Raw genomic sequence first — 15,440 nt, 5'->3', positions numbered from 1 at the left:
TTCTTTGTAGCCCTGTGGGGCAATCTAGTTGCAGATCCAAATTTCGCGGTTTGTGGTTGTTGATAGCCCTGCGGGGCAATCTAGTTGGATATCAATATTGAGCGGCAGTTGTTGTTGATCTTTCGCGGTTTGTGGTCTTATTGTTGGATATCCATATTTCGCGGTTTGTGGTTCTTTATAATCGATAGACCTGCAGGCAATCTAGTTGGATATCCAAATTTGTGGTTTTAATTTCCCTCATCAAGCCCTGCCCTCTATCGGGAGCTAATTTATAGTTTAAGCTTGTTGGATATCCATATTTCTTTGGCTTGTTGGATATCCATATTTCGTGGTTCTTTGTAGCCCTGTGGGGCAATCTAGTTGCAGATCCAAATTTCGCGGTTTGTGGTTGTTAAAAGCCCTGCGGGGCAATCTAGATGGATATCAATATTGAGCGGCAGTTGTTGTTGATCTTTCGCGGTTTGTGGTCTTATTGTTGGATATCCATATTTCGCGGTTTGTGGTTCTTTATAATCGATAGACCTGCAGGCAATCTAGTTGGATATCCAAATTTGTGGTTTTAATTTCCCTCATCAAGCCCTGCCCTCTATCGGGAGCTAATTTATAGTTTAAGCTTGTTGGATATCCATATTTCGTGGTTTGTGGTTCTTTGAAGCCCTGTGGGCAATTATTGCATATCCAAATTTCGCGGTTTGTGGTTCTTTATAATAGATAGGCCTGCGGGCAATCTGCTTGGATATCCAATTTCGCGGTTTGTGGTTCTTTGTAGCCCTGCGGGGCAATCTACATGGATATCCCTATTAAGCGGCGGTTGTCGGCGATCTTTCGCCGTTTGTGATTTTAATTTCCCTTTGAGCCCTGCTCTCTATTGGGAGTTTAATTTATAGTTTAAGCTTGTTGGATATCCATATTCCGTGGTGTGTGATTCTTTGTAGCCTTACGGGGCAATCTAGTTGGATATCCAAATTTCGCGGTTTGTGGTTCTCAATAGAGAGATTGCGGAATTTACGTGAAACGTGACACGGGAACGCAACGAACGGCAAGCTACATTAGTCGAAAATCGGTTATTATGCCCTCTAGAGGGTGAAATCTATTGTGAATTGGTCAATCGTGGAATTACCGTAAGGCGATTACGTTGCGGTTGGTAGCAAAAAATGACGTTCCAAAATGACAAAAAAAACGCATTATAAAATGCAGAAAAATGTTATGTTTATCATGTTATGAAACGAATCAAAGTATCCTAATAGTTGGATGAGTTGTGTTTGGTAGGTGTGAAATACATCTGACTGGGCGTTTTATTTACGTAACGAATAAAGGCATTGACATCATCGAATGGCTGCCCAGTGCTGTTATGTGTTTAGTTATAATATAGGCCTAACAATTATTATTAAATGTATACATCATTCCTTTCTTTTCCCTTCTCTGTACTTATTCTTTCCTAGGCCTACACTTTATCACTCCCTCGCTCTCATTGTCCCCTCTCACCCTCCCTCTCTAATTCCCATCATTTTCCTTATATCTACTTGTATTATATCTTTATTTCTCCCTTCCTCCAGCCCTCTCTCATTCTCCATATCCCTCCTCCCTCTTCCTCCCTCCTCCCCTCCCAAGACTTCTCACAGAGGTGAATCTGCCCCTCCCCAACCCCTCCCCTCTTTGGGTACGCCATTATTTCTATACCAATCTCCTTCTTAAAATACAATTAAATGGAAATTTCTTAAAAACAACCTTTATAGGCCTATACTTATACTTACATGTATACGTATAGCGATTACCATTATAGTGTGATATAGATATATAGACTGGACATGGCAGCCTTCATACATTCTAATGTGTAATCGATCAACAAGAGCATTCAATTTATTTAAATGAAACGCCTAACGTCAGGTGGTTGGTAAAGATGATTGCATCGACAGCTAAAGCCTCCTTACAGACTTCAGACCCACACAAGCACACATTTGGGACACGTGAGTACAATGGTACCACTTTACACATGACTGCCCTTACACATGACTGTAGTGTGGTCACTTATTGATACTCGCCTGTTGTGTAGAGCGTTAATATGATGCCGGATCAGTGACCAATTTAATGGCGGAACCCCTTTATTCGAAACAATGGTACCACTTTTATGAATAGCCTGTCGCAACTTCTAATCGGCATCAAACGAACAAAAGATTATATAATCTATTGCGACTATTTTTCTATTTAAAAGCTCTTTGGCACTGAAGAGTCTATTGTTCTATTGTATCCGAATTGAGCGCTGACATATTGGAAAATGTTGCCAATCAATATTAATGAAGTCGTGCGATCGACACCTACAGCTGTTCAATTGGGCGACTTTATTGTTAGGTGATTTTATTCATACATTGGGCGTATCGAGCTGTATCGGTTGGTCCGCAATTATATTTAATATAGTATTATAGGCCTTCAAGTATGATTTGCTTTGCTTTATGGATTGATTCAGAAATAGTATGGCTATATGCTTCTCGAGTTATTAGGAAATAAATCACATTTGAGGTCCAGGGTAGACTCCTATATGCGCGATGCTCATGTAAAATACTATGGTAGGCCTATACATAATAAAACACGATGTGGACCGCGGCTAATGTCCTTAAAAACACTACAGTAGGAGTGATATCATAATTACTTCAAATCCTTATATGTAGACCTATTGGCAAACAATGTAGACAACTTACTTGTGTAGATTCTTATATCCGCCACACAGAGCGCACACTTTGCCTATGCTGCTGAACTGTCCGTAGCGAAATGGTAGAGCAAAGCGTGTTCACTGAGCACACCGTCATCATCCCTATATCTTCGTGTTAAAAATTGCCGTGGTAGTACGATAAATCCTCACGTTTTTCAACAACTACGCATGGTGATTTTGAGCTATTTTGTTCGAGATAGGCCGTGCGACTCAGGCTATGCATACAATTTGAGATTTTGAGAGCCGGCCACACTGTTTCTATTCTATGTTTTACGATTTTCGCATGATCAGTATATGGCTGGCCGTAACCGCCACAACGTGGAGCTGCTACGCGTAGCTTACTTTTCGCTTCGCGGAGCTAAATTGACCAATCATGTTAGATCTTTTCATTACGCGGAGCCAGTTGATGCATCATCGTTCCAGAGAGAGAAAACTCTTGCCAAAATTAATGTTTACTATGTGGATTTTAAATGAATCGAATGTAAATAAACCACAAACAGTTGTACAGGATCAATACCATTGTTTGATTAGTGTATAGTTAATGTTACCTTGCATGCATGTGCCATGTGTGTGGCGTGTTTGTTTGTTTGTCTACTGTGTCAGGCCAGGATCACTGACACCCACGGTACTGATACTGTCATACTATCACGGTGATCATATTGTTGAATGTTGTTGACTTTAAAATAATCATGATGCAGTCATGTCTACAGTAGAATTCACCACGACCTTTGAAGGACTTAAACCCCATTAAAAGCTATTAAACCAAGATAACACTCAATGAAAACAGCTCAACTATGTTACATCAGATCTTCTCTGGTTAAATACACACTGCACTTGTGTCTGTTTTACCTGTGCAATGAACAATGAGCTGGTATTATAGTTTCAGTTGGGTGAATGATTATAAAGCGAACGCAAGGTAACAATACTGTCTGGGCTTTTGTTTACGAAATGAGACAATAGTCTGCTTATTGTTAACCAGCGTTCTTGAAAATGAGAAGCATAATGGTTTGCAGACTTAACACGGTTTAGAAATAATTTGTTCATATTTTTTGGTGTTATCTGTCGTTTACATATCCTTCCTAAAACACAAAAGTACCAATATTTCCAAACACCTAAATTAGCTAAAAATTTAGGAAATGTTACAAAACTATATTTTCTAGAATTTCAGAGAATACTTTAAATATTGACTGGTTATTTTTTACACAGTGACGTCATATAGGCAATGGCATAATACTTCTAACATACACTAGGTCACGCGTCAATGGTGAGCGCACTGAGTATTGTGTATAGGAAAACGGGCAGTACCGTAACTACAGTATGTATGGCCTACTACTAGTATATAAAGTAAATCCGAACTGGTTTGCTGAAGGTCGAATTCCGCAGGCCACGCCGCGCAAGATGTACAAATCAGCTCCCGGCGATACACTGCAGATCGCAGAATTGTGTGCATGGTTTACCACCACTCTGCCTAGCTATATAGTTGTGTACAATACTGTATGAGTTTCTTGTGAGTGCATGTCCATCTTAATAATAAGTCGGTTCGTACTTTTCATAAATTACTTTTTGAATCATAACTATCGTGACCGAGGATATCTTGCAACTACGTGAAGCTCGTCTGGCAAATTCTTAATGACTAAATTCGCTTCACGTAATGAGTAAGTCGTACTTGATTGGTCAGTTTTACCTCCGAGTAATGAAAAACTCTAACATGATTGGTCAATTTGGCTCCACGGAACAAAAAGTCAGCTACGCGTAGCAGCTCCACGTTGTGGCGGTTGCGGCCTACCATATCAGTATCCCATATGATATTTCTATTGTAAGAAAATTTTATTTGTTGTCACGTAAATCACAGGTTTCGTTTAAATGTACTAACTGGAAATTAAATGTACTAATTAGTGAGGACCGGTATTTTGCTGTGGATATGTTTAACTGCAATTTGCGGGTAAAAAATTTGAAATCCTGGGTAAAAATTTTGATAATATTCAACTCTTTGAGAAAATTATTTTATAAAGGAATGCTGGTAAAGCCAGGTGCAATACAATGTACATTATTGACACACTATCACGCTCTTTATCTTCGTCAATAATAGAATAATCGATTTCAATCGAATTGAATGCATGAGTTTGTAGTTGACTACTGAGCGACCTAAGCGATCGATTGCTAGCCAATCAGATAGAACTCCTTTTCTTGCGTTCAGTGAAATACCACTCGCCTGTCGCTCACTACCACTCGCCCGTCGCTCACCAACGGAGTATTAAATTTATATTTATCGTATAGGACGTCGACGGTGTGCTGAGTATAATCAAATGAGCGCCCAAACCAATTTGGGCGCTGCAATAGGTTTGTATTGTAGGTGAACCTCTGTTTTGTGTGCATGCGACAACTCACGCACACCCTTGGGATGGACTAGTACAAAGGGTACCTCTCGTTCGTATAGGCGCTTTTACGTGACTTTCGTTTCATCACTTATTGACAGTAGCCTGCCTATTATAGCGTTAATACGCTGGTCAGGTCAGTTACCGATTTAATGGCGGAAGCCCTTTGTCTCAAACAAAAGGTACGATGAATAGCGTGTCGGGAACTCATATTGGCACAAAGGAACAATAAGCGTTACATAATCTATTTCTTCTCCTTCCTATATAAACTCCTTGATAGATACAGCCAGTCGTAGTCCGACAAGGCCCGTAGAGCTGGCAAAGTATTTGTTCGCGGGCAACTCAACCCAAACCTCCACGTGGTGTCGGATGGATAACGCTAACTTGGGCTCTGGGGAACAGGCTTGGATGCGGGGAAGTCAAGCTAGCGTAGGATCATGCAAAGTAATTTGACCACGTTTTAGCCCTTCCTCGGCTGACTCAGCCTGTGGTGGCTCTGAAGAGACACTGTGTGGTTTTTTACCACGTCGACAAGGAAACAAATTTGGATTCATCGTACGAGCAAACAGCAAGAGATATACAACGAGCTAGGCATGAAGAAGATAGAAATAACTAAGGTGCAGTGAAGCAGATAATTATGTATTGTGACTGAATGGAATTATACAGGTGCAACTTGACAAAGGAGTGAGTACTGGCGCAAATAACCTCAGTAGTTGAAAGCGCCATACAAATCAACCAAAAACAAAAAAAAACAAAAACAGCCAGTCGTATTTGCATATCAATACCGAGGAAAGTAGTTCGATGAAAGAAGATAATCTTCTCTGGTTCGATGCACCCAAGGTGAATCAATGGGTGCTTCCTATTACCTTTAGATTATTTGTCTCAGCATAGCGCCATCATGATTGCAATTGCGTTTACACGTAGTCTTGGTTCAGACTCTATGCGGTTATCACGAACATACTAGGAACGACGAGCGTTAGGACCGACACAAACTGGCTGTGTAGGAGGCTAGTTTGGATGTGAACGGGACTATGACGTTCTACCGCAAAATGCAGAAATCCGTAACCCGTATGGCGTTTGCAGTGAACGCCTCTCCGCAATCGCTCTAATATCAATATTCAGCGGCAGTTGTTGGCGATCTTTCGCGGTTTGTGATTTTAATTTGTGACAATTTATAATATGTATTCCAAATATAATTTCAATCTGCGCTGTGAACAGAGACACTGATAAATGTGTTTTAAATGACGAAGATGTCATGATAGTCAGGCATGGTGAAATCATCTGGATGGTGAAAGTAGGCCCTAGGCCTAGGCCTAAATGTGAATAAAAAAATCAAACATGTTTGTTTGATGAAAAAAAATATAATATCACAATAGCAATGGATGTTCGAAATGGTGTTATTCTTGATTTGTGACAATAAATTGGTTAATAAAACATTTAAAAAAAGTGGTGGGAAGTTTCGAACTTGAGCAAAAATTCATAAATGGATTAGAAGTCCATGGCCTTAACCGCTTCGCCACAGAGACGTACCGATATATAACGAGGTGTGAAAGTGGAGTATTTATTAATATGAATGTATGCTGTGGTCCGGAAAGAATAAAAGAATTGTGAAAAACTTGATTTGTTGGCAAATGGGATCCAGAATTTGTATGTAGGGTATCCAGGAAAATGCTAGGGTATATTTGAAAGTGAATCTGAAAAAGTAGTGCGACAGTGACAGCCATGTATGGCTGTAGCAGTGTTGAAAGATTGTGGATATCAGTATGATTAGCTATGATTTGCCACTAATTTTGGCTATGAAATAAAGCAAGAATGTTTGTTTATTATCAAACAATCGGATTGACTGTAAGATTGGTGTAATTTTTTGAAATAATGAGTTATTAAAATATGACACTTTGGACAGTAAATAAGATTTAGCATGGTTTTAGATATATTTTGTACCCAGCGAAAAATAGCATAGAACAATAGCGTTTTGTTCCGTGTAAATATAGTCTCGCGATGCATCTGTTTATTCTTCTTTATCAGTCGTTTTTTTTTAAACTTGCTGGTCATGCTACCGCGTGACTCTAATACAAGTATTAGGAACGTTGAGTAAATTGATTTATGTGATCCCGCATTATAAGGCTGCTTAAGAGTCGCCCAACTTTGCTAAAACATCTTGCAACAGTGTACAACATTGTTGATTGTTGACATTCCGTCACAGTCACAGAGATTGTCGGAACTTCCGGAGGCGCCGGTGACTTGACCCTAAACTTTTTTTAATTACATACCCAACTTTCGGTCTGCCACATACCCACCTCAAATTGACATTTAAATATGTCCCGGGGTACATAGTGATTATTGTAAAATGTCAACTTTCTGAGTTGCGTTGATTGTTTGATACCTCACCTGTTCTCCAACTAATCCAGTTCCACAGCAGAGGTCAAGTATTCGTGCATCCCTATTTTTGAGATGATTTGCCAGTGTCTCCGCGGTTACTCGAGGTGAATTGTAGCCAACCTGTTTGGAGTTCTATCAAAGTAAATAGAAATATGTGTCATGCAATAAGTGGTCAATATGGAAATAAAATATATCCTTTTCCCCTATATCCCATCATGCACTATTTGAGGAGGTCGCACATTCTCAACTCAGCGCACAATTTGAACGCGGACACGAGGATGTCGCTTGCAGGAAATACTCCTGGAATGGTGCTTTTTGGTTTTTGTTTTTATTTTTGTTTTTTTAAAATAATATTAGTCTGACCTGTATGAGAAAGAAACATAATTGAGGGGGGGGGGGGGAGCAACAAATCTATAAGCAACAATTTTTGCTTATAGCACTTGGGGGGATTTAAAAAATTGGAATTCTTATATCTCTATGTCCCGATACAAAAGCTTTATGTGTACATGTATAGCGGGACAATGTAGGAATAGAAATACGTCGCGCCGAAGATTTCTAAGTGCAATTCAAATGTCCGACAGTCAAATATCTCTCGCAAAATCCGCATTCAAATCTTGCAGTGCCTATTAATATGCAGTATTACGGAATAATGGTGATCTGTTTTAGCGTATTTTGTTGCTACATCCGTATTTTTATATTGCCGACGATATAGGCATCTAATGCATGCTGATTAACAACGCAATGATCTTTATAAAAATAACAATGGATCCCTACCTCGTCATATGAGGCGGCCCGTTGGTCATAGTGGGAACGCAGTCCGTCGATTGTATTAGGCAAATCCAATCTCGAGTCTGCGGCCATACTATACTGTATGTTACAAAATGGATACAAAACGTCACGATCAGCAATGTCGGCTGAAGTATTAATATTAAGGAGGGGGGTCGGGGACGAACATATTTTGTTCTCAGTCTACGGCCATACTATACTGGATGTTACAAAATGGATACAAAACACCACGACCAGCAGTGTTGGCGGAAGTTTTAATATTTTATATAATTCCTATTGTGCCGTCCTTCTTCTTCAACCGCCCCTTCCTTCTTGCACCAATGGTCTTAGTGACCAACTATGATCAACTACTGAAATACAAGCGTCTAGTCGACGTCGCAGCTCGGCTATACTAAGAAGCAGAAACTACTGAAATATTATAAATTTACCTGCTTTACGACACACAAAAATTTGCATCAATTACTGTTCCCCTTTTTCTCGTTCGGCTACCAATTTCATACACACTAAACGACTATGCAGAATACGTACGCAATAACACGACGCGGTGTGATATTGATTGGATTTTACGCTCCAAATAATAACGCATTCACTCACAGGAAACCCAGTACAAAAGATTTCGCCACGTTTCAAGTTCAGGTCAAAGTTCAAAGTACATATATCGTGTATATGTTTGCTCCAACATTGAGTGGTGGGGAGGGAAGGGATTCAAAATAGGCTGGAAATTATACAAATAAAATATCATATGGCGAACTTCATATGGACGGTTTTATTGAACCGATGGTGTGATTTATGCATATGCAGTTAGTATGCCTATGAATTTCTATAATAATATATATAAAAACAAAAATTGAACATGTTGAAGAAAACCCAAGCATTGATACATGGAAATAGAAATCAATCAATCAAGATTTATTCATTTAATATAAAGACATTTTAATAAGTTATGCAATACAGACGAAGTGTAAATTGGCAATGTGAAGAAAAAAGGAAAGAAAGAACGAAAAAGAACGAAAGAAAGAAAGAAAGAAAGAAAGAAAGAAAGAAAGAAAGAAAGAAAGAAAGAAAGAAAGAAAGAAAGAAAGAAAGAAAGAAAGAAAGAAAGAAAGAAAGAAAGAGAGAAAGAAAGAAAGAAAGAAAGAAAGAAAGAAAGAAAGATAGAATTGAGATTCACCAAAAGACCCCCTCACCTTGTAATCCACTCATAGATCTTTGGTATAAATATATGTGGATAATGCAGTTGTATAAATTGAGTAAATAAGTTGAGGTAAAAAAAAAATTAAACATTATCTTATAGAAGAGAAGAGGAAGTTATTCAATGTACGTATGGCCCGTGACGTGGTAGAAAAATGAATTGAAACGTCTCAAATAGACATAATTGTATCGGTTTACTACGAATATATTTGTTGGCAATATATTTAGGGTTAAGAAAATAAACTTGGAATTTTGATTCGTGCACTTTATTCCCACGGTGGACAAAATTTTAATAAAGACAATTACATCAATTTCTTTTAACACTTTTTGTGTCCACCGTTAGGCCATCAACCTGATATAGTTATTATAAATAACTCTTCACGACTGACAACGGCCCTACTACAGTGTAGTGGTTTCGTTAATGCCTTGCGATCACGAGGTCTAGAGTTCGAGTCCAAATGTCGCCGATTTTTTTTTCCTTTAAAATTCTGTTCTTTATCCCTTTTTAAAATCTCAGATGACACCTACGACGGCGCAGTTTATCGATTTAAATTTGTTTAAAAAAATAATGAAATCTGTGAGATTATAGATTAAAATTAGCGCAGTCTCAAGATACTGGTTATGGTTTCCTTAGATTTTACATTCACCTATTTGGACACAAATAACACAATGTACAGGGAGTCCCCAAAAAAGAGGCCCCTCATTGCACCCTCTTTTTCTCCTATTTCTGAAGTTGATTAAATATTTTTGGTATGTAAAGAAACCTTTAATCATTAGCTAATTAATAAACCAAAACAATTATTTCAATCGGCTCACAAGTTTTGAAGATATGCCCTTTTGAATAAAAGTACCCGTTTTTCACTCTGTCCATGGATAGCAAACAGAGTGCTTGGGATGGCTCATGCTTTGGAGTGGCCTGCGCGATCACCTGACCTTACACCACTTGATTTTTCCTTTGTGTCAAAACCCAACATCTTCGCAAACGTATTACTGAATGCATTCGCAAGTATCCGGCGCACAAGGATGGTACGCAACGCAATTGATGCAATGACGACCATGGTTGAAACCTGTATTCGCCAAGGAGGCAACCAGGTAGAGCGCAGAACAGCACAGTAAACTCACTTCAGAAGAACCAAAACCAAATCTTTTATCCTAAAAAGAGAAATGACTTATGTTGTAAATTAAAAAAAAGAAAGCAAGAAACAACAAAGTAAGAAAGTAAGAAACAAAATAAAACAAAAAGGTTTAAATAACCAAGAAAAAATAAGTAATTGCAAGTAAAGTCCCATTCGGCATCCATTTTACCCACAAATTAATGACACTATTAACAAAATCCATTGCCCACAAACCCACTGGTAAAGCCCATTCCATAAATAAAGTTATTTTATAAAGTTATCATTGAGGAATGTTTCATATTCATGCATGGTATGTGTACTCCTTTTCAATCTTTGAAGTAGCCAAACCTTCTCCGTGGACAGAGTGAAAAATGGGTAAATTTCTTTAAAAGAGCATATCTTCAAAAGTTGTGAGCCGATTGATATAATTCTTTTGGTTTATTAAAGCTAACGACTCAAGGTTTTTTACATACCAAAATATATTTGATCAACTTTTCAGAAATAGGAGAAAAAGAGGGCGCAATGAGGGGCCTCTTTTTTGGGACACCCTGTAGGTGTTTTGTATCAAAACAAAGTAATCATAATAATTCCTTATGAGAAAATTGAAGCTCGCATTAATTTCAGTGTCAAACGACCATCTGTGGCAGGTTGTTGACAGATGAAGTAGTATTTCTCATTCATTTGGATGAGAAAATTTCAATTCTCATAGTTTTGTCCAATTCTCATCGCTTGGAGAGACAATTAAAAAAAAAAAAAAGATTTTCGAGTTTCTACTATTGAGAGGCATCACACAACTTTAATATATGCAAATAGCTCCACGTTTAAAACAGAAGACGTTTTCTCTTTAAAACGATGGCGCCAGTCAGAAAATTGAAAGTAAGAAGGCATCTGTAGGGGATTTTTGACAACAATATGGTGAGTGTACTACAATTTAAGTTCAATTTCGAGAATAAACTATTATGACGTTAAACGCCAAAAGAGGAAACCGAGATCAAACACAAAATAACTAGCTGAAACCAATACATTAATTTCTTTGCAATATATTTAATTCTTATTTCAAGTTACTACAAATCAAATTGATTATGTATAAAATGTACTCACTAATTAAAGACGAATTTCAGTGTCAAACGACCATCTGTGGCAGGTTGATGAAGATGAAGTAGTATTTCTCATTCATTTGGATGAGAAAATTTCAATTCTCATAGTTTTGTCCAATTCTCATCGCTTGGAGAGACAATTTCCAAAAAAAAAATAGATTTTCGAGTTTCTACTATTGAGAGGCATCACACAACTTTAATATATGCAAATAGCTCCACGTTTCTAAACAGAAGACGTTTTGCTCTTTAAAACGATGGCGCCAGTCAGAAAATTGAAAGTAAGAAGGCATCTGTAGGGGATTTTTGACAACAATATGGTGAGTGTACTAATTTAGGTTCAAATTCGAGAATAAACGATAGTAAATCGTTGAGATTATGAAGGTCCGATATTTTGCCTAGTTAATGCGACGTAAATGGTATGACTTATCTACATTGCAGAAAGTCTATCAGAAGTACATTCCTCGTATTCAGAATGCAATTTGGTGTGTATGATGTTCTCCCACATAAAATACTGTGTAATAAGGCTCGGTACATGGCTATTTTGGTAAGCGGAGTAAAAACAAGGTTGCTCAAAGTCAATGAAATTCAAAGTTACCTGAAAATCACACGTTAAACAGTAAATGATAGATTAGGTAACATGGCATGCTTGATTGTGACGAATATAAAAAAGATGCCCTTAGCTCCGAAAAGAGAACCAGTAAGAAAACATATTAAAACAAATATAAGTACTTTGAAAATCGGTGGAAATATGATTTAGTTTCCATAAGAGTAGGCTTACTGCATGTTTCCAATTGCCTCCCGGCAGGATTTTGTTAACCAAATGAAATAAATTCGCCAACCACGTTCGCAGCTTTTTTTGCTTACACTGCACTCCGCCAACCTCACATTTTTGTTCTTTTTGTTACTCCTTTGAAGTTGTCACGTCGTTTCGTGACCTCGGGGTCAAAAAAGAGCCCGGATGTTAGCAGAATAGTCGACTGCAGATCCGGATAACGCTTTTTCAATGGGAAATGAATTTTGCTGCTTGGAATATTGAAAAACGTGTTCCGACGGATCTGCACTCGACCGGCCTCTTAGACCGACAAAATCACAGACGAGAAAATTATACAGATCACCCTCGAAAAAGTCCCTGGAGTTATGGGTTATGTATGCTGGGAATTCTCGCATATTCATGAGTGCCGATTATTCGATTGTATGTGTCTAACAAATCACGCTAACTCGCTGCAGCGTTACATGCCTTCGCGTTACGCTATAGAGCGATGCGTATCTTCGGGTTTACGGGATGAGACAAGAAAAATACGCCATATCACGTCTGGCAGTTTCGTCTCCCTCATTAACGCGTGGTGCTGGGACTTTAACTGTTGGAGAATATAGTCTGTATATTTTCTCATCAGTGGGCACAATACACAGCGTTACAAAGACACAATGAAAGCAACGGACTGTATCACTAGCTGTTTATAATCCTTCTTAAACAAGTTTATTACCATGTTCTATGCGCTCACTTTTTTATTTTTTCATCATGTGAATCATATTCCATATTGAACTCTTAAAACCAGAACCTTGTTGGGTTTAAAAGTTTGATTATATCGGCAAAACCTGGACATTCCAAAAAAACTAGAAAAAAAACAACATTATCATAGATACCTCTGCAATCTCCATGCCCAAGTTCTTGTTCAGTGTAAAATAAATAACCTTAAACCTCAACCCTACGAAGGGGGTTGTACAAACCCCCAACCCTAAGATCAATTTATCGATCAACGAAAATCAATTTTGCCTATACTTTTTTACATAGCCGGAATTTCCCAAATGTACATGGGCACCCTCACATTATGACGTTATAGCGACATTATGTGAGGAATGTTTGTATTACTGGATATAGGAGACCCATAGCTATAATACATCAGAACCAAATATATATGGTATATGAAGTTTGTAATTGAAAATTAGGGGGTGCAACACCCCCCCCCCCCCCTTCGTAGTCCGTGTTACAAAATATGGCGCACTAGTTCTAGGGTGAAGTAAAATTATATACCCTTAAACTGGACATAACATCGATATATAGGCACAACCTACTTATTTATCTTTTTACATTATTCTGGATATAACGAGATACTACTGTTTCACTTAAAACCTGAAGTTTGTGAGAAAAACCCGCGTGAATTCAGGCTAAAGAGTCCCAAAACAGGCTTAAAATATATTTTTTAACATGTGAGAATTCATACTCGTAAAAACCTGAATTCATGCATAAACCTAAAGAATGGTATCTCTTATGAAAAGTTACAACGAAATCTCTAAATCAATAAATTACGATAACCAAATAAAACAACGCGAGTATTGTAATTATAATATCCTGCATGCTTTCACCTACATGTTTCTACACTATTCAGCCCCAAAAATTTATCTTGGCCTATTTTTAGAAATTTCCTCTTTTAGAAAACTCGCTGTGTATTCTGTTAAAGTCGCTCCTCGTCATAGTGACGTCAAATGGCAAAAAGGTTGATACTTATGCTTATTCTGGTATCACCAGATATATCAATAGCTAAATATTGGGTATCATAAATGGAGATAATATAGGTTGTTTACTATATAGGGGTACAACAACCCTCTTGGTTCCCATGGTTATACACGATGCCTAATTTGAATTTCAGCTAGACATACATGAAAATTCGCCTTGATGTTTGCATGTGACCACTCGTATAGTGACAAAAAGTGGGACATGTTACCTATACCTTATGTGCAAGGTGTGACGGAAAGGAGCGTTTTCAATGTACACCCAAACGACAAAAGTGAAACCGCACAAACATGATACGAAATTCCATGCAGCACACTTTAGATTTAAGGTTGAGTGAGCATATGAAGGAAGCAGAGAAGTAAGCTGGGAGAAAATAACATGACCAAAAGGAATGATTCTGTTGAAGGAGAAAGTTCACGGCAAAACCATGTGGGGATCAGATTATAAAAATATTGTGAATTAGAAAGCGGGGACAACGTTATCTATATCGCGATGAAGGATTTATTCAATCAATGTAATGAGCCATGTATACGATTAGCTCATGCAAACAAGGAAATGCTTACTCAGTGGACGAGAGTAGGAGGATTTCCAGCGGAAATACGGCGGCTAGATTTGCGCATTACTGATAAAAATCATGAGTAAATGTCTCAAAATTTGACGTCTCAAAAGGTGACTAACAGGGATTCGAGAATAACGATCAGAAGGCACCGTTAACTAACACTGAATGTCGCCATTTTTAGATTACTTATATACAAATATCTCTCTCGGTGTCAAATAATTGATATACTGCCCTCTGGGTCTCTAACTTTTAGAAATAAAGGATCACTCCTTTTCTAAGCAATTATCATTTGGCAATGTGCAAAATTAACAACAATATAATACATGTACTAAGCTAAACTACTAGAATTTTTAAAACACTCCCATGACACATGCTAGCAGGTCATGAATATTACGGCCATTTCCTTGCATTTACTACACATCCCAGCTGATCGTAGTCTTCGATGAGTTCTCCCCACTTGCCATGTTTGCTCAAGAGATATTTATTACCTGAAATAAGTAAATAAATAAGTAAATAAATATTTAAATTAATTAATGAACTAAGCAAGTAATTAAATAAATAAAAAAATAAATATATAAACATAATGAACTCGATCAACTTCTACTTTTATTCCGCGCACTAACTTTACCAATTTTAAAACCTGTTCAATCACACAATCCACCGATTTCGCCCTTTCTGTTTGTATGTTCTTGGCAGGATGCATGCATGACCCCATTACA

The 15,440-nt window shown here is 37.9% G+C and overlaps 2 protein-coding genes across 2 annotated transcripts in view; both read right to left on the bottom strand.

The window, feature by feature from the left end:
* The window catches only part of LOC140167186 (methyltransferase-like protein 27), a 28,503-nt gene extending 19,662 nt beyond the window's left edge, over window positions 1-8,841 (bottom strand). The window contains exons 1-3 of the mRNA XM_072190547.1: window positions 8,676-8,841; window positions 8,236-8,328; window positions 7,471-7,593 (exon numbers count right to left, since the gene is read on the bottom strand). Of these exons, the coding sequence (XP_072046648.1) occupies window positions 7,471-7,593; window positions 8,236-8,322 (210 nt within the window). The 5' untranslated portion in view covers window positions 8,323-8,328; window positions 8,676-8,841. The remainder of the gene's footprint in view (window positions 1-7,470; window positions 7,594-8,235; window positions 8,329-8,675) is intronic.
* Window positions 8,842-13,101: 4,260 nt separating this feature from the next.
* The window catches only part of LOC140167387 (3'-5' exoribonuclease HELZ2-like), a 107,700-nt gene continuing 105,361 nt past the window's right edge, over window positions 13,102-15,440 (bottom strand). The window contains 1 exon segment of the mRNA XM_072190693.1: window positions 13,102-15,209. Within this exon segment, the coding sequence (XP_072046794.1) occupies window positions 15,112-15,209 (98 nt within the window). The 3' untranslated portion in view covers window positions 13,102-15,111.

The sequence above is a fragment of the Amphiura filiformis genome, chromosome 13 (genome assembly GCF_039555335.1).
Source record: "Amphiura filiformis chromosome 13, Afil_fr2py, whole genome shotgun sequence".
Taxonomy (NCBI): domain Eukaryota; kingdom Metazoa; phylum Echinodermata; class Ophiuroidea; order Amphilepidida; family Amphiuridae; genus Amphiura; species Amphiura filiformis.
This window is presented reverse-complemented; position numbering and strand designations above follow the sequence as displayed.